Here is a 19,518-nt window from a genome sequence, read left to right as displayed (position 1 = left end):
TCTTCCCATGCAGGCTAACATAAGGGGAAAATTGCTTCTAAATCTAACCAGCCATTCATCCAGATATATGCTCTCCCTGTCTGAGATGCCCAGAGGGAATATTAATGGGCTGCAGGTGCTTACAAGAAGAAAATATTTCAATCCTTTCTGATTGTCTTTACTTCAAAAGACTAAAGGCAACACTTCAAAACAGCATGAGACATTCTGAAAACTAAAAAACTCAATCCAATTATAATCGGTCTTTCACAGCATCATAAATTACTTAGCCAGCCTGTCTTGGATCATACAGATAACAGAGACAGGTGGAGGAATGATTTGTCACCTGGACACCCACAGCTCATCATTTTATTTTTTACAGCAGGCTAGATTTGAGAATAAGCGTCAAGGTATTCCAAAGGGATTTATGCAGTTGGTATTGAAAACCAGACAATAGTCCAGGCTGAAATCTCAAGGCTTTATAAACAAGTACTCCTCTATCCAATGCTGGCATTGTGGATGAAAATGTAAGTGGAAGCCTGCAGACAAAAAAAGACAAACTTTTTGGCATCACTGCTTTTAATAACAATCCAGTCTCAATAGAATTCTGTTCGAAAGAATTAATGTTATGTTTAGTAACTCTAAAACCTAAACAAATCAAAAAGAAAAGTACAGGAATTCAGGATGGATATGTTTGGTTTTGTTTTACTTTTAGTGAGGCACGTACCTATGACATGGTGGCATAATGACGTACGCCATTCACATACTTCTGCATATAACCCATAATGAATTATGTAAAGAACAAACAATGCTTTATCAAACTATATATTTATAATATTACTCAAATATTACTGAAATATTAAATACACAACACTCCTCCCTCCATAACTATAAACTCAACATAGAATGTATCTCAAATCAAATATGTTACATATTGCTCCCTGGTCATCTATATATTTATATACACACAGTATACCATATAATACAAGAAGTACTATATGGACATCCACAGCACAGTAAATTTTAATTTGTCATATTCAGGACTAGGGATTGAATTGCTGTGGGGGATTTCTTATTCTTGTGGGATAACATCTTTCCTGACAAGGGAGAATCACTCTGCTTGGCAGGAGAGATATGTAGCCATGACACAGTCTCACATTCTGAGGCCTCCTGTGTGATGGCTGTAGGAGATGACTCTGGGACTGCAGGTGCAGGTTCTGACAGCTTTGGGTGCCTTTTTTCACCAACAATTGACTCTGTTTACCTCAAATGATTGATGTGTCATCTCCAGATAACATCAGATACACTCTCCACTGTGCAGGAGAATGGTCCTGTTTTGTCCTTAATCTTCCCAAGTACCCACTCTTGATCACCACTGTAGTCTCTCACCAGGACTGCTTGTCCACAGAGTGAAACAACAAACCTCCTTTTTTGAGGAGCCCTCAATTTGCCTCAGCTGCTTGCCCAGTTTACCCAAGGCTGCTTCATCATAGATGGTTATAAAGAACCAGACGGGCTTTGTAAAACTTGGGTGTGGCATTTTCATTTACCTCTATTTTACCCTTGATATGTTTTAGTTTTCCATTGTCATTCTTGTACGTTGCTGTGCACCATCCATATCTTTCTTAATTCATTTTCAGTTATCTCTTTTGCAGGGGACGTAGCATGCAAATAGGTGAATAGATCTCCAGTCAAGTTGTAGTTGTCTCAACCAATTATAGCCACACAGTGCAGGCCCTCCTGTTTTTATCATATACAAGCCCAACGTGGCTTGTTGGTCATTGTATTTCACTGTTATGAATGTCATACCCACATGAATTATCTTTTCTCCAGTATAAGATCTTAGTTGGATATCAGCAACTTCAGTTCAGTATCTTTGAAATGCCATTCAAACTCACTTAGTGGAATGACTGAAAAAGCACAGCCAGTGTCCAATTCCATTTTAATTAATTTGGCATTCACTTCTGATGGAAGCCATATTGCTTGTCTATTGTTAGTGTGCACATTGTAAATCTCAAAGCTACCCAGTCCTGTGTGTGGGCACGTGGCCAAGTGGTTAAGGCATTGGACTAGCGACCTGAAGGTCATGAGTTAGAGCCCCAGCCGAGGCAATGTGTTGTGTCCTTGAGCAAGGCACTTAATCACACATTGCTCTGCGACGACACTGGTGCCAAGCTGTATGGGTCCTAATGACCTTCCCTTGGACAACATTGGTCTCGTGGAGAGGGGAGACTTGCAGCATGGGCAACTGCTGGTCTTCCATACAATCTTGCCCAGGCCTGCGCACTGGAGAGTGAAGACTTTCCAGGCACAGATCCATGGTCTCGCAAGACTAACGGATGCCTTTCATATCCAGTCCTATATCACTCTCATTATCAGATTTTTCATCAGAGTGCAGATTAGTACTCTTTTTGAAACTGCAACTTGACTTTTATATTGATTGTCCATTTATTTTTGTCTGACCTACATGCACTAAACTTTGTGCATTTCTTGCAAGTATTACCTTTAAATCTGCATTGGTTTAGTGTATGTGAGCCCCTGCCACAGTGGTAACAGAATTTATTTGGTCAGGCAGGTTTCTGTGTGGGTATTGTAGTTTTGTTCACACTCACTTTCTTTCCTGACTGCAGCTCAATTGCACCTCTGGCTGTGGTTTCTATTTCAACTGCTCTTTTAGAAGTGAGTTGAGGTTCAGGTAGGAGCCATTCTTGAATGATTTCTTGTTAGGTTCCACAAACTATATGACCTCTCAGTGCATCATCAAACCCATGTCAGAGCTGACAGTGATCTGGCAATTTCTTCAATTCAGCCATGTGCATTGAAATGGACTCCCCTCCCTTTCGATTCTGCTTATGAAAGTTAAAGCATTCTGCAATCAACAATGATTTTGGTTCTAAATGTTCCTGTGTTATGCTCACAATATCAGCAAAGCTCATTTCAGCTGGTTTACATAGAAACATAGAAACATAGAAATAGGTGAAGGAGTAGGCCATTTGGCCCTTTGAGCCTGCACCATCATTCAGTATGACCATGGCTGATCATCCAACTCAGAACCCTGTACCCGCCTTCCCTCCATATCCCCTGATCCCTTTAGCCACAAGGGCCATATCTAACTCCCTCTTAAATATAGCCAATGAACTGGCCTCAACTGTTTCCTGTGGCAGAGAATTCCACAGATTCACCACTCTCTGTGTGAAGAAGTCCTTCCTAATCTCGGTCCTAAAAGGCTTCCCCTTTATCTTCAAACTGTGACCCTCCGTTCTGGACTTCCCCAACATCGGGAACAATCTTCCTGCATCTAGCCTGTCCAATCCCTTTAGGATTTTATACGTTTCAATAAGATTCCCCCTCAATCTTCTAAATTCCAATGAGTATAAGCCTAGTCGATCCAGTCTTTCATCATATGAAAGTCCTGCCATCCCAGGAATCAATCTGGTGAACCTTCTTTGTACTCCCTCTATGGCAAGGATGTCTTTCCTCAGATTAGGGGACCAAAACTGCACACAATACTCCAGGTGTGGTCTCACCAAGGCCTTGTACAACTGCAGTAGTACCTCCCTGCTCCTGTACTCGAATCCTCTTGCTATGAATGCCAGCATACCATTCGCCTTTTTCACCGCCTGCTGTACCTGCATGTCCACTTTCAATGACTGGTGTGTAATGACACCCAGGTCTCGTTACACCTCCCCTTTTCCTAATCAGCCACCATTCAGATAATAATCTGTTTTCCTGCTTTTGCCACCAAAGTGGATAACCTCACATTTATCCACGTTAAATTGCATCTGCTATGAAATTGCCCACTCACCTAACCTATCCAAGTCACCCTGCATTCTCTTAGCATCCTCCTCACAGCTAACACTTCCGCCCAGCTTCGTGTCATCCGCAAACTTGGAGGTGCTGCATTTAATTCCCTCGTCTAAGTCATTAATATATATTGTAAATAACTGGGGTCCCAACACTGAGCCTTGCGGTACCCCACTAGTCACTGCCTGCCATTCTGGAAAGGTCCCATTTATTCCCACTCTTTGCTTCCTGTCTGCCAACCAATTCTCTATCCACACCAATACCTTACCCCCAATACTGTATGCTTTAAGTTTGCACACTAATCTCCTGTGTGGGACCTTGTCAAAAAGCCTTTTGAAAATCCAAATATACCACATCCACTGGTTCTCCCCTATCCACTCTACTAGTTACATCCTCAAAAAATTCTACGAGATTCGTCAGACATGATTTTCCTTTCACAAATCCATGCTGACTTTGTCCGATGATTTCACTGCTTTCCAAATGTGCTGTTATCACATCTTTGATAACTGACTCTAGCATTTTCCCCACCACCGATGTTAGGCTAACCGGTCTATAATTCCCCGGTTTCTCTCTCCCTCCTTTTTTAAAAAGCGGGGTTACATTAGACACCCACCAATCCTCAGGAACTAGTCCAGAATCTAAAGAGTTTTGAAAAATTATCACTAATGCATCCACTATTTCTTGGGCTACTTTCTTAAGCACTCTGGGATGCAGACTATCTGGCCCTGGGGATTTATCTGCCTTTAATCCCTTCAATCTACCTAACACCACTTCCCTACTAACATGTATTTCCCTCAGTTCCTCCATCTCACTAGACCCTCTGTCCCCTACTATTTCCGGAAGATTATTTATGTCCTCCTTAGTGAAGACAGAACCAAGGTAGTTAGTCAATTGGTCTGCCATATCCTTGTTCCCCGTAATCAATTCACCTGTTTCCGTCTGTAGGGGACCTACATTTGTCTTAACCAATCTTTTTCTTTCCACATATCTATAAATGCTTTTACAGTCAGTTTTTATGTTCCCTGCCAGTTTTCTCTCATAATCTTTTTTCCCTTTCCTAATTAAGCCCTTTGTCCTCCTCTGAATTTCTCCCAGTCCTCAGGCGAGCCGCTTTTTCTGGCTAATTTGTATGTTTCTTCTTTGGAACTGATACTATCCCTAATTTCCCTTGTCAGCCACGGGTGCACTACCTTCCTTGATTTATTCTTTTGCCAAACTGGGATAACAATTGTTGTAGTTCATCCATGCGATCTTTAAATGCTCGCCATTGCATATCCACCGTCAACCCTTTAAGTATCATTTGCCAGTCTATCTTAGCTAATTTACGTCTCATACCTTCAAAGTTACCCTTCTTTAAGTTCAGAACCTTTGTTTCTGAATTAACTATGTCACTCTTCATCTTAATGAAGAATTCCACCATATTATGGTCACTCTTACCCAAGGGGCCTCTCACGTCAAGATTGCTAATTAACTCTTCCTCATTGCTCAATACCCAGTCTAGAATGGCCTGCTCTCTAGTTGGTTCCTCGACATGTTGGTTCAAAAAACCATCCTGCATACGTTCCAAGAAATCCTCTTCCTCATCACCCTTACCAATTTGGTTCACCCAATCTATACGTAGATTAAAGTCACCCATTATAACTGCTGTTCCTTTATTGCACGCATTTCTAATTTCCTGTTTAATGCCATCCCCAACTTCACTACTATTGTTAGGTGGCCTGTACACAACTCCCACCAGTGTTTTCTGCCCCTTAGTGTTATGCAGCTCTACCCATATTGATTCTACATCCTTCCGGCTAATGTCCTTCCTTTCTATTGCGTTAATCTCCTCTCTAACCAGCAATGCTACCTCACCTCCTTTTCTTTCATGTCTATCCCTCCTGAATATTGAATATCCCTGAATGTTGAGCTCCCATCCTTGGTCACCCTGGAGCCATGTCTCTGTGATCCCAACTATATCATATTCATTAATAACAATCTGCACTTTTTATTCATCCACCTTGTTACGAATGCTCCTTGCATTGACACACAAAGCCTTCAGGCTTGCTTTTACAACACTCTTAGCCGTTATACAATTATGCTGAGAAGTGGCCCTTTTTGATTTTTGCCCTGGATTTGCCGGCCTGCCACTTTTACTTTTCACCTTACTACTTTTTGCTTCTACCCTCATTTTACACCCCTCTGTGTCTCTGCACTTGTTCCCATCCCCCTGTTGTGAACTAACCTCCTCTCTCCTAGTCTCTTTAATTTGATTCCCACCCCCCAACTATAAAGTTTGGTTGCAGAGGTTAAACTTCTAAGCAAACTGTGTGGTCCTCCCCCTATTGCACTCAGCTAAACTGGCACTTGTTTCTCATTTGCTACTTCATTTCCTTCGAAATTCTGTTCACTTCACTCCACTCAGAATACATGATCCAGTTATCTTTTGTGCAAATGAGTGTGTCTAACTCCTATTTCTACTTTTTTAGTAATAGTTATTGTTATCACACGGTATTCATTGTTTCTGTTCCAGTTTACCTAAGGCTGAGGAGGCTGAAGATGAGATAAGAAGGTCTCAGAGAGTCAGGAAACCTCAGATAGGTTGCCATATGATGTCTATCCCAATGAGATATGTTAATTCCATTTACAATTAGAATCAGGGTCCTGAAATCATGAAATTCATTTGAATACTGTGTTATTAATAATGGCTTAATAAGCTCCAAAGTCATGAGGACATGACCATTTTCGTTGGGGAGAGAATGTAATACTCTGGTTAAAATTTCTACTGTGACATATTTTTGTTTTGGCAGTTTTCTGCAATTGCAATGTGTCCTGTTAGCAATAGTGTTTATGTTTTGACTAAAAATAAGGAGCCATGGTGTTCAACTTAGGAATATTGTGTCAGCCAATTGTAACTTTCTGCCCAGTAGAAGATTTGGGAGAGGTTGATGGAATCAGATTTCTGAAAGACAGTAGACTGGTTTGAGGTCTTTTGGCAGGAGCTGCTGAGCAGGGTACAAGGGAAGATGCCTGCAGAATGCCATTCGAAGGTAGGACCCTGTTGTAACAAGAGCTTTGTGCAGATGAATGGCTCCAAGGAGGAAATGCCAGTGCTTCTGAGAAAGCCAGTTCATTCAAGATGGTCTTCGAGGGAAGTTTGAACTGTGGCTGGTGTCCTTCATGTAGAATATGGGTTCAGCGCACGAGTAAAGTGATACACCCAACTACTCCAGAAGTGAGCTCCAACATTTATGTGTACTTTGAACTGGTTTAACTGTAATGGGCCCTTTTATTTTTCCCTCATTTTTTCTGTAACTGTAAATTTGCTAAATATACTTCTTTATAATTTTATGCTGGTGTACGATCTGTTAATTTTCTGGTGAATGATAACTTTGCATGGGGCAGTATTTACACAGCATTCACTACAATCAATGTTTTTAAATTGAAACATTCCAACTTCCCCATTTGGTTGAACACCAAATCATACTGACCCTAGATAACCATTATATATGGTTATATGGTTAGATGTATATTATTTATAAATGGTGGCCTGCACACTGCTTTGTCATGTGACTGCTAGCAGAGTTAGCTAACGAGCCAGGTTTGAACATGAGACCGCTGAAAGGGTTATATAAAGAACAAAAATTGCTGAATCAAATAATATATTTACAAAATTACTCAAATATTACTGAAAATTAAATACACAACAATTAACACCCAAATCAAATGACACTTCAGGCAAGTTGGAACAACCATGATTATTGAAAGAACATAGAGTCACTTCATCCCTCTCTTTAAAAGGAATTAAGCAGTTTCAAAACTCAACCATTAATGTTACAATCATTTTGCTTCTGTTGTTCTGATGAGTATATCCCCCTGAGCTGAGAATATTAGTAGCTCAGAGAAAATTTGCTCTGAGAAGACATTGGCTTTAAAGTTTTGGTGCCTGGCCAGAAACGTGGCCCTGTAGATCACCCAGCTGTTATGGCACTCAGCCAATTTTCATCACATTGACTTCAGCAGATTAAAAAGCAGACCAGTTCGCGAATGAATGGAGCATGTCTTCAGCAGGTGGTGAATGTAAAAACATTATTTCACCCTGTAGAGCAGTGGAACAGAATCAATTGCACAATCAAAGACAAAACGTCTTTAGAAAGGAATTATTTCAAGGATGTAAATTGGATTTCCCTTCTTCACACACACATGCACACAAACAAACTGCTTCACATCAAGATATCTCCTTTCCTTTCCTTACCCCTTCCAGCACATACGTTCACTACAAACCATTGAGGGAGTACATATCCGACTTTTTGGACAGTTACGCCTTACCCTAATCCGGCAAGTAAGTCTCAAGGGACAACATAGCTCTGGCCTCGAAAGTCAACTGTATTACATGCTGCAACCAACGTTCAACCTGACCTGCACCTCAAGTTAAATCATTTCTCACATCACAGGTTACCAACCCAGTCAATGTCACCCTCTAAGAAGGTCTCCTAAAGTTCTCATGTTAACTGGCTCCACGGCAAATGATGCCTGTCCTGTCCTACTCCCTGTGAGATTTTCCCATTGACGAGACAGGCCATGACTCCGCAGTTCTGAGTTAAGGCCGCTAGGGAACTAAACCTGCCAACCTTCCAAAAACAGCCCCTTTAATTTTTAATGTCAAAATTAGACAGCTTTTTCATAAAATGTTCTGTATATCACCATTATGTGATTAAGTATCACAATTAATTAGTGCAACTGTAGATTTCTACATTGCAAACTGTAGGAAATTGGGAGAATGTGCACCTGTCCTCATTAAGGTGTCAGAGGTAAGCAGTTTGAAGTTTCTGGAGGATTTGTCTGGGGCCTAACATATTGATACAATCATGAAGAAGGCAAGCCATCAACTATACTTCATTAGAAGTTTGAGGAAATTTGGTGTGACACTAAAGCCTCTAGCAGGTTTCTTTATATGTACCATGGCAAGCATTCTGACTGCTTCCATCACCGCCTGGTATGGAGGGTCCAATGCATTGGATCCAGAAGAGCTACGGAAGGTTCTAGACTTAGCCAGCTCCATCATGGGCAGTAGCCTTCCTACTACCAAGGACATCTTCAAAGGTGGTGCTTCAAAAAGGTGGCATCTATCCTTGAGGACCCTCATCATCCAGAACGCGCCCTCTCTCATTATTAGCATTAGGGAGGAAGTACAGGAGCCTGAGGATAGGAACAGTTTCTTCCTCTCCATCATCAGATTTCTGTACAGTCAATGGACCCATAAACATTACCTCACAATTTTGCTCTATTTTGTGCAACTCATTTATTTTTACATATTTCTTATTGTATAGTAATTCTAAAAATGTATTGCACTGCATTGCTGCAGAGAACAACAAATTTCACGACACATGTCGGTGATAACAAACCCGATTCTGAGACAAGAGGTTGAGGTCTTTCTCCGAGTCAGAAGATGTGAGTTTATTGAAACGTGTAACACAGGAGGCTGACCTACCCATCATGCCAGTACTGACCAACTGAAAGAGCTACTCAAAAACCTCCTCTTTCTCAACTTTCCCCAATTATCTGCAAGGGTTTCAAGAAACTTGGCATGAGTCACATTGACAAAACGTGGGCCCTGTCTCTGAAATTCATCTCTACTAAAGTCAGTGCAGCCAAAAACAAAGTAGTTCCTATTACCTACTGTACAATTGGCATGTACAGCTCAGGATGCATGGAAAGAGATTGTTTATACTTGGTGACTTTGCTATGTACTTTTAGAGCAATATCATCAGGCCCACTTTTCCTGCTCTTTACCTAGTGTCCTGCAAATCAACCCATCAGAGACATTCCTTTTGTTTTGTCTACCTCTCCTCCACTCTCCCTGCGGCTTAAAACTAACACCATGTTCCTGACTGTGTAGGAAACATTGTGCACGGTCCCAATGTGCAAGAGGGGCCAACCGAAAGTCTTGAATGACTACAGTCTCGTGGCCTGACCTCACACATCATGAAGACCTTAGAGAGGCTGGTCCTGTCCGACCCCTGGTCAGATCACCTCTCAATCCCCTGCAGTTTGCCTACTGGGAGAACATGAGAGTCGACGATACTGTCATCTACCTGCTGAACAGAGCCTACTCCCATATGGATAAACAGGGCAGCACTGTGAGGATCATGTTTTTTGATTTCTCAGGTGCCTTCAATACCATACAGCCCTCATAGCTAGGGGAAAAGCTCTGTTCAATGCAGGCTGGCTCTTCCATTGTATCCTGGATAATGGACTACCTGACTGGCAGACCATAATTTGCGTGGCTTCAGAGCTGTATGTCAGACATGGCTATAAGCAGCACTGGGTCCACAGGAGACTGTATCGGCTCTCATCCTGTTTACCTTGTATACCTCGGACTCTAGATACAACACCAAATCATGTCATCTGCAGAAATTCTCCGATGACTCAGCAATAGTTGGGTGTATAAAGGGAGGACGGGAGGATGAATATAGGGCCCTGGTGGAGGACTTTGTCAAATAGTGCAAGCTGAATTATCTGCAGCTCAACATCAGTAAGACAAAGGAGATAGTGATGGACTTTAGGAAGACTAAGCTTGCACTGCTCCTTGTTACTGTTGATGGTGAGGGCGTGGATGTGGTGAAGACCTACAAGTACCTGAAGGTATACCTGATGACAGACTTGAGTGAAGCACTAACATGGAGGCTGTGTACAGAAGGGCCGGAGTTGCCTTTACTTCCTGAGGAGACTGAGGTCCTTTGGAGTATGCAGGTTTCTCCTTCATACGTTCTACCAATCTGTTGTCGCCAGTACAATCTTTTATGCAGTGGTGTGCTGGGGCAAATGGCTTCAACACAGGTGATGCCAACAGGTTCAATACACTGATTAGAAAGGCAGGCTCTGTTATAGAAGTCAAACTGGACACACTGGGAGCTGTGGTAGAGCAAAGGACCGTATGGAAAATTCTGGCAATTCAGGACAATGTTTCTCACTCTTTGCCTGCCGCTTTAACTGAACAGAAGAGCACTTTAAGTAATAGACTAAGACAACTGTACTGCTCCAAAGAGCGCTATATGACGTTATTCCTACCCTTGGCCATTAGGCTGTATAATGAGTCTACCTATAGCCAGGGAAGTGATGACATCCTCGAGGCTGTTAGTCTGTGGTAACGTATTTTTTGTTCTTTCTTACTTCCCTTCTAATATTTGTATATTTATATATCTGTGCACTTGCAATGCTACTGTGACACTGTAATTTCCTTTGGGATCAATAAAGTATCTATCTATAACTAACATGTTTTCTCCTGTCAGGCTTTGAACTGAACATTTCACTCTGCTTCTCTCCTAATAGATGCTGCCTGACCTACTGAATATTTCTGACAGTTTTTGTTTTGTATTCAAATCTGCCATGACAGCTAAGAGTTTTAAATCCATTTGGTTAAATAATTCTGAAGATTAAAATACTGGAATCAGTGGAAGGTTAAGATGAAACTTAAAGACCGACTGTTAGACCATAAGACCATAAGACAAAGGAGCTGAAGTCGGCCATTCGGCCTATCGAGTCTGCTCCGCCATTTTATCATGAGCTGATCCATTCTCCCATTTAGCCCCACTCCCCCGCCTTCTCACCATAACCTTTGATGCCCTGGCTACTCAGATACCTATCAATCTCTACCTTAAATCCACCCAATGACTTGGCCTATACTGCTGCCTGTGGCAACAAATTCCATAGATTCACCACTCTCTGACAAAAAAAATTTCTTCGCATTTCTGTTCTGAATGGGCGCCCTTCAATCCTTAAGTCATGCCCTCTCATACTAGACTCCCCCATCATGGGAAACAACTTTGCCACATCCACTCTGTCCATGCCTTTCAACATTCGAAATGTTTCTATGAGGTCTCCACTCATTCTTCTACTACTCCAAGGAGTACAGCCCAAGAGCGGACAAACATTCCTCATATGTTGTAATAACTTCTGTGGATTCCTACTCTTCTTTAGGGAAAGAAATCTGATCACCTTAACCAAATACCAGAGGATATCCATTTACTTTATTTTATTCAGAGATTCATTGTGGAATAGGACCTCCTGGCCCTTTGAGCCACCCTGACAACCTTTATTTAACCCTAACCCAATCATGGGACAATTTACCATAACCAACTAACCGATCCAGTATGTCTTTGAACTGTGAGAGGAAAGCAGAGTACCCGGGAAAGGCCATATATTCCATGGGGAGGATGCACAGAGGATGCCGGTATTGAACTTTGAACTCTGACGCTCCAAGCAAAAATAGCATTGCCCTAACCACTACACTACTGTGATGGTCTAAGGTGAGGGGGGAAACATTCAGAAAAGATGTGTGGGGCAAATATTTTTACACAGAGGATGGTAAACAGGCTGCCAGGGGTAGTAGTGAAGCAGATACAACTGTGGCATTTAGATAAAGTCATTAATATGTAGAAAATAGAGAGAAATGGATTGTGTGTAATCAGAAGAGATTTATTTTAATTAGGCATCGTGTTTTGCACAGACATTGTGGGTGCAGGTGCCTGTTCCTGTGTTGAACTGTTCTATGTTCTTAACCAGTCTGGTCTCCAGGTGTCTTGACATTCACAGTGATATGATATGGTTGGCACTTAAGTAAAATGGCTTAAATAAATTGGTCCAATAAAATGGCTGAGAAGTTATTTTCGAAGGAACTAGTCAGTTCTCCATCCTACTGAAGGATGGAGAATAAATTTTGGTCTCATCACTCACACACAAAAAAATTCGACATATATTTTGAACTTTTGAACACCAATGATACCAATATCCATTCATCATTTGACTATAAATTAAGAAGCATTTAATGCTTGGAAACTATTTGCTATTTTAATCAGTTGACGAAGGAAGCATTTTTAACCTGATCTGTAAAACTATAATTCAAAAGCCCAATCCAATTTGGGAAGAACACATGTTGTGAAACAAAGGAAGAGAATAAGGGAGAATAAAACAAAGGAGATGATGGAATCAGGGAATTGCAGAACTACAATAAAATTCCAATAACTGGGCGCCATCAGAATTTCTGCGGTGCTTAACTGACTGATTTTCTAGACTTCTGAATATTATTCCTATTAAATGTCATATATGTTTAGTATTCACTTTTTTAAATTTTACATTGTAGTACAATGAATTTTACAGTGAATTAGGTGAGTTTGAATAGTGTGTGTTAAACAGGGCCCCAATGGTTTAAAATAAGTGAGGGAAACAAGACACAAAGGGGGCCTCAAGTGATTAACGTGGATTTGGGAACAAGACCCTGTCAAAGGAAAGTAAGCATGGGAACAGTGCCCATTTGCATTTAAAGTAAGTGTAGGATTTCTTGTGAAATCTATTCAGTTGATGCGATGTACCTGCATTGCTGCTGCAAGTTAGTTCTTCATTGCACCTGTGCATTCATGCACTTGAGCAAATGACAGTAAACTATGAATGGGGTCCCAGAATGCTTGTCAACACTAAATCTATGTGCGGCTCATACATATGAAAGAGAGTTTTGGGCACTGGAAAGATGGATTTGCCAGCTGCTGTGTAGCGGCAAGTCGCAGTTCTCATGACCAGCTGGAATTCTGTCACATTAAATCCAAGAATGTTCACGTGCATTTTGTGAATTCAGAGGCACTCCACTGAGGTTACAGCTTTGGCGAGCTGGATGCTGAACCACTGGGACTTTTGAACAGAGAAGGACTGGAGTTTTACTACACTAAGAAATGAAGACTGTGTGTGCTGCAGATGAGGTGCAAAGTGCACAGCACAAACTTGCTAATGTGGAAACATCAACAACAGATCTCCTGGAAGACATTAACTAAAGCTTTTAACTACTGTTTGAAATAGTAAGTCTTAATATGCAGAATGTTCGGTGATATCTGGAGCATGACTGCACTGTATCCTGAAAATATAAATGAATAAGAGGACATAGCTGTGATTCTTTCAGTCAGTACCCAATCAACGCTGTGCAGAGCAGAAATGGTCTAAGCAGAGACCATGACACTGCATAAGAAGGAAGCAAATGTCTGCCTAGGGATTGGTCACCTGCAAGTGACACAACTAGTCAGCACATGAGTGGAGTACAGGAACAGGGAGTGGACCTTCATCCCTTCATCGTTTGTACCATTCATTTAGATGTTTGCCAATTCATCAGAATCTCTTTGGGTTTAAGTAACAGAGCTCTCGACCCAACAATAAGGTGGGCTGGTCTGAAGTAGCAATTGGGGCAAGCAGCTCACCTCCACCCTCTCATGGGCAAACAGGGGTGGTCACTGAATGCTGGCATTGCCCGCAACACTCATATCTAGTAAAATAATCTGCCTCTTAGCTCTTAAACACAAGAGATTGTGCACATGCTGGAAATGAAGAGTAATACGCACAAAATGCTGGAGGATCTCCACAGGTCAGGCAGCATCGATGGAGAGGAATTAACAGTCAATGTTTTGGGCCGAGATGCTTCATCAGGACTCATGAAGGGTCTCAGCCCGAAATGTCAACTGTGAATTCCTCTCCATAGATACTGCCTGACTTGCTGAGTTTCTCCAGCATTTTGTGCGTGCCTTTTAACCTTATCCACTAGATTTCGTTCTGTACCTCTTAACATCCTTATCAAATGCAGCTTAAATATTTCCAATTAATAGTGCCTCACTGCCACTGTGGAAAGATTACTGGATTGCCACTACCCTGTGAAGAAGTGTTTCCTGACACCTGTCCTGAATGGCTATGCTCCTAATTTAAGTTTCTCCTACCAGAGGAAGAAGTTACTTTCCACCTTTGCAAAAGCACATGTATTCATCTCAAACCATTATGAAAATTACAATGAAATCAGCAGACTCTGAGATATCCAATGAGCACATTATGGGGTAATTTTCATCGGTATGATATGGGGGAAGGAGAGGGCAGGGTGATCTGGTGGTTTGCAATTCCTATTTGAATGAAAATCAAGTTGGGATTGAGTTCAATGAGTAAACCTTGAGTTTATACGGGGCTTGCAGTCTATTTGGGAAGATTACCCACTGCTGCTATATCCAACCCACTCCCATTATTGTGTTGGTTTGCTTGTGAATACAATTAATAACTTATGTCACACAATTAATCTACTTTTGCTTAACTATCAATATTTCATTCAAACCTATTGCAGCATATTCTATTTGTGGCCATGGTCCTGACTATTAACACTGTTAACATTGGGAAAAGGTAACAAATATTTCATTTCATAGTGCTCTTCTATAAGCTTAGAGGATCAATTGCACTATTTATTCAGCTAGGAAGAGTATGCATACTGCAGTAAACAAACTTAAAATATAGTTGAAGAAACAAAACAACTTCATTATCTCCTTCCCATCCACAGATCTATAATATCTATTCACACCATCAAACTGGTTGTGTTAAGCAATGGTGCCATTTCACTGCAGAGTTATTAGTGGCATCAAAATCTCATTTGTTGTGAGGTATGTTTTATTACTGGCAAAAACCTCATAGTGGACTCCAGGGTATCTGATGATATGTCAAGTGTGCTACAATTTTAAAAAGAAAATATTGCTTTAATTTCCTTCTCAAATCAAGCAAGAAAAATAAAGACAACAAAAAAACCTGACTGCACTTTATTCCTACTCTATAACAACAAAATGGATCCCAGCAACAACACCAGCTTCCGAATTCTCACTTCAAATCACCACAAGTGTGCCTTTGGTGCTTTTTTTTATTTGTGTTCACTGATAGGCTCCAAGTTTGATTCCATTAAGAAGGCAAGACTTTAATGCTGAATCTGTAGCTGCTTAACACTACCTGCTCGCTCTTGTCTATCTTAGGAACATTTCCCTACACTAATCCTTTGCAAAAAGAATATTCTCATCCAGAAAGGCCTATTTAATCATTTGTTTATGAAAGTGAATAGTTAGTAAACCACTTGCAATCACTTTCCCTTCTTTCCCCTTTTCAGTGCTTCATTTCCCCTGCATTGTTGCTATGTGGTTACACTGTGAATGACTTTCTCTATGTAGTGATAATCTTCCCTTATTCATAAAGTAAAAATAGCGCTTTTCAACACACCCTTGACACTCTCTTTTTGGTCATTGGATAGGTCGCAGGTAACCTGTCTTGTTGTATATTTCATTCAAAATGAAACTCCAGGTTTCCTTTTGTTTTCCAGTTTTATTTTTCTCAAGTTGAAGATTCACTAACCTGTCTGTATCATCTTTAAGAGAGAGTCCTGACAATAGGTAGATAGCGAGAGTAATGTGGTTGAGCCCCACACCCTGTGCTCGTTCATCATCCATGCAGAAACCCTATCGGTAGCACTTCCCTTCAACCATTTGCCTTTGGAACCAAATTACACAACGCCATTACAGCAATACCAAGACCACTTCGATAATTTTGTACTGCAATGGAATTTGTCATTCTGTCCTAATTGTGTTCTTTCTGTAAAATATATTTTATATATATATATTTGTCTTGTAAATGCTGCTTAGCTGATATTGTAATCACAGTATCTGTGATGCTGCTGCAAGTGACTTTTTTCATTGCACCTGTGCCAACATGTGTTTGTACACACGACAATGAACTTGAATTGGACTTTGATCTTGACATCAATACACCGATACAGTGAGAACTACAATTAAGGCTCATAATTTCAGATTGATGACTCAGTTTGATAATGAAATACTTACACATAAAACGAGAAAGCAACAGATCTCTCTGCTAAAACCATGCAAGTTCAACAACATTAATAATTAATGCAAAGAATAAGAAACAACGGAAGTACCCAGCAGATCAGGCAGGATCCACAAGGGGAGAAACAGCAGGGTTTTCAGGTCAAGAACTCCTTCATTAGAAAGTTCATTGAATACACCTAGAGTTGGCCATGGCTCATGTGGTAGAGCTGCTGCCTCACAGCACCAGACACCTGGGTTCAATCCTGACCTCTTCAATCCCGTGTAGAGCTGGTAAGTCCTCCCTGTGATGTGCAAGTTTCCTTGGGGTCCTCTGGTTTCCACCCCAACCACCCCCACCCATATTTGGTTGGTTAATTGTCTGCTGAAAATTGCCCCTCGTGAAAGTGAATACTAGAGTTCAGAGAGAGTTAGAGAGGAATGTGGGGAGAATAAAGACAAGATTAATGTAGGACTAATGTAAGTGGATGGCTGTTACTTAACATAGGCTCAATGGGCTGACGGGCCTGTTTTTCAGTGCTGCTCTTTTCTGTAACTTCCTCTATGATGAGAAACCAGTTTTGATGAAGGGCCCTTGACCTGAAATATGCGTTTCTCCCTTCAAGGACACTGACTGACCTGCTGACTATTTCCAGCATTTTCTGATCTTCTTTCAGATTTACAATATCAGCAAGTTTTTTTGTTGCATTTCCTTAATTAACACCAACAGTTCTGCAAAATTTGACAAAAATATTAGTTCAAAACATTCCATCATGGTTTGCTGCTTTGCATTCTAATCTTAGATTGTACATTAATACAATTACAACCAAAATCAGATAGCAAATCTGGAAAACAAAAATGTGAGTGAAACAAATGTTTTGCATGATAAAGAATGGATAAAAGCATGGAGCAGTTCAGTATCAAAGCAGTTACTTACAGGTAGTAAGTGTAGGACTGAGAGCTTCTTCTGCCAGGTGAGATGGTTGAAGGATTTAGCAGGTGGGAAAGGATGGAATGAAAGGAAAAGAAAAGCAAATATTAATGAATTAAAAGAAAATCTAAATTAATTCCTTCCTAATAAAATATATCAAAAGGTGGTGGTGGTTGAAGCTTAAGTGAAGGTACATAAGCATGACAGCAGATTCAAAATGTATTTATCCTAATTTTCTGAAAAAAAGACTCTGGAAACTTAATAACTTACATATCCTTCTTTGAAATATTTGTTCAGGCAGCAGTTTGGAATGTTGCAATTCTAGTTACCCCTATTGCAATAAGAATGTTGAAGCTTATTGAGGATGCAGAAGAATCCTCTTGGTTTAGAGGGCATGAGCTATAAGGAGAGACTGGACTCACCTGCGTTCCTTTCTCCAGATTGTTTGAGGCAGAGGGATTTATAAATTTATGAGAGTTTTGGAATGAGTAGAATATCTAATTCTTTTCCTCGGATAGAAATGTCATGTACTAGAGGACATGGATTTAAGGTGAGCAGGGGAAAGTTTAAGGGAGATGCATGAATCAAGTTTTTTTTACATTGACAGAGAGTGGTAAATCTCTGAAATGGACTATCAGGGTTTGTGGAGGATGCAGAATAGTGGCATTTAAGAGGCCGTTAGTTAGACCCCTGAACATACAAGGAATGGAGGAATATGGATTGAGTATAGGCAGATGAGATATAGTTTAATTTGACTTTGCGTTTAGTGCAGACATCTTGGGCCAGAAGTCCTGTCTTTGTTCTATACTTTTCTATGTTCTATGAATGGTATATGGTAAACAGCGAGGTGGGAATAAAGTTGTAGGTCTAACATGGGGCAGTGACGGAGTGAGAGATCTGGATTAAATACTGAGAGTCATCTCATTAATGCCACTAAGTATACAGTAGCTGAATCTGAATTTTCAATGATATTCACAGCTGCAGAAATATTAAGCAGGACTCCATTTAACACAAAACTCGGATAGGTGGATTTGGGAAGCCCAATTAGTTTCTGTTAAAATAGTCTGTCAGTGGTTGGCACCGAACAGCATTTGATTCATAATCAGGAGTTTGTTTTGTCATCTGTATTTCTAAAAATATATTAAGGTAGGCAGAATCAATGTGGGAAATCACTTTCCAAATTTACAACAGGTGGGGGGTGACCTCAGGCAGTAAGCAAGAGAAGGCAGACACTCTATGCACATTTCCTGGTCTGAGTGGGAGTCACTAAATTACGATTGTGTGAACTTCTTGAAGAATGGACAGGACAGAAAAATGACACAGAGGTAGCTTTCTGTGCCTAGGGGAGGAATTTGTGTTTAGTGACTGCCATTGATTTCTGTGTGAAATTATTAGCTGTCTGTTATTTGTCTCTACAATTGGTGTACCAGAGACTTCAAAAGAAGTCAACGTGTGGAGGTGATGACCAAAACAGCCAATATCCCTCACACTCTTAGGACTAGTGACTGAAGATGAACTTCTAGATGTCCAGAAACCTAAGAATAAAGTAGCATTATAGATACAAATTCACTTCAATTTATTGATTTTATCAACAAAAACATCAAAATAATGTGGAAAACAGAAATAAAAGTTCAATGGATGAGGAAGGACAGGTGGAGAGAGAAAAAGTTGATTAACTTAATTTCTTTCTGACCATAACTCGGAAATGCTAATTTAATTCACCTTTCCACACATTTGTTTCATCTTTGTGCTTTTAGCATTTTTGGGTTTATGATAATTCTGTAATTATTATTAAAGTGAACTTCTACACTGACTCTTGGTCATCAAAATCTGGATGGAAGCTTCCAGTGATGGAGCAGAAGGAAAACCTAGACTCCTTTCCTCTGTGGGAGTTAGGGTCAATTGGAAAGAGTAAAACTGGGATTTGATTCCTTTTGTTCAGGGAAAGGTGCTTGGGAGGGTGGAACCAAAGTGAGCAAATGGGAGATGATCTGATTACGCATGAAGAAAGGATTTAGGGATGAACACAGAATGGGTTGCTCCTGCTCATATGTTCATCATGTAACTGCTATTCTAATCTTCAGTCCAGGCTGTGTTACACCATCATTAATGGCAAAAAATCAAGTTATTTTGTTCTTGAGGTTTTAATTTCTTATCTGGACTCTGAATATTACC

General features: G+C 40.6%; 1 protein-coding gene across 9 annotated transcripts in view; it reads right to left on the bottom strand.

Annotated features, from left to right (window-relative positions):
• LOC134351958 (receptor-type tyrosine-protein phosphatase mu-like) overlaps positions 1-19,518 on the bottom strand; it is a 1,067,206-nt gene that overhangs the window by 237,757 nt on the left and 809,931 nt on the right. For 4 of the 9 annotated variants that reach the window (XM_063058925.1, XM_063058929.1, XM_063058945.1 and 1 more), the window contains one exon: positions 17,350-17,379. The exons of the other annotated variants lie outside the window; for them this stretch is intronic. In XM_063058925.1, the coding sequence (XP_062914995.1) occupies positions 17,350-17,379 (30 nt within the window). The remainder of the gene's footprint in view (positions 1-17,349; positions 17,380-19,518) is intronic. 9 annotated transcript variants of the gene reach the window in all.

The sequence above is a fragment of the Mobula hypostoma genome, chromosome 1, assembly GCF_963921235.1.
Source record: "Mobula hypostoma chromosome 1, sMobHyp1.1, whole genome shotgun sequence".
In the NCBI taxonomy this organism is placed as follows: Eukaryota; Metazoa; Chordata; class Chondrichthyes; order Myliobatiformes; family Myliobatidae; genus Mobula; species Mobula hypostoma.
This window is presented reverse-complemented; position numbering and strand designations above follow the sequence as displayed.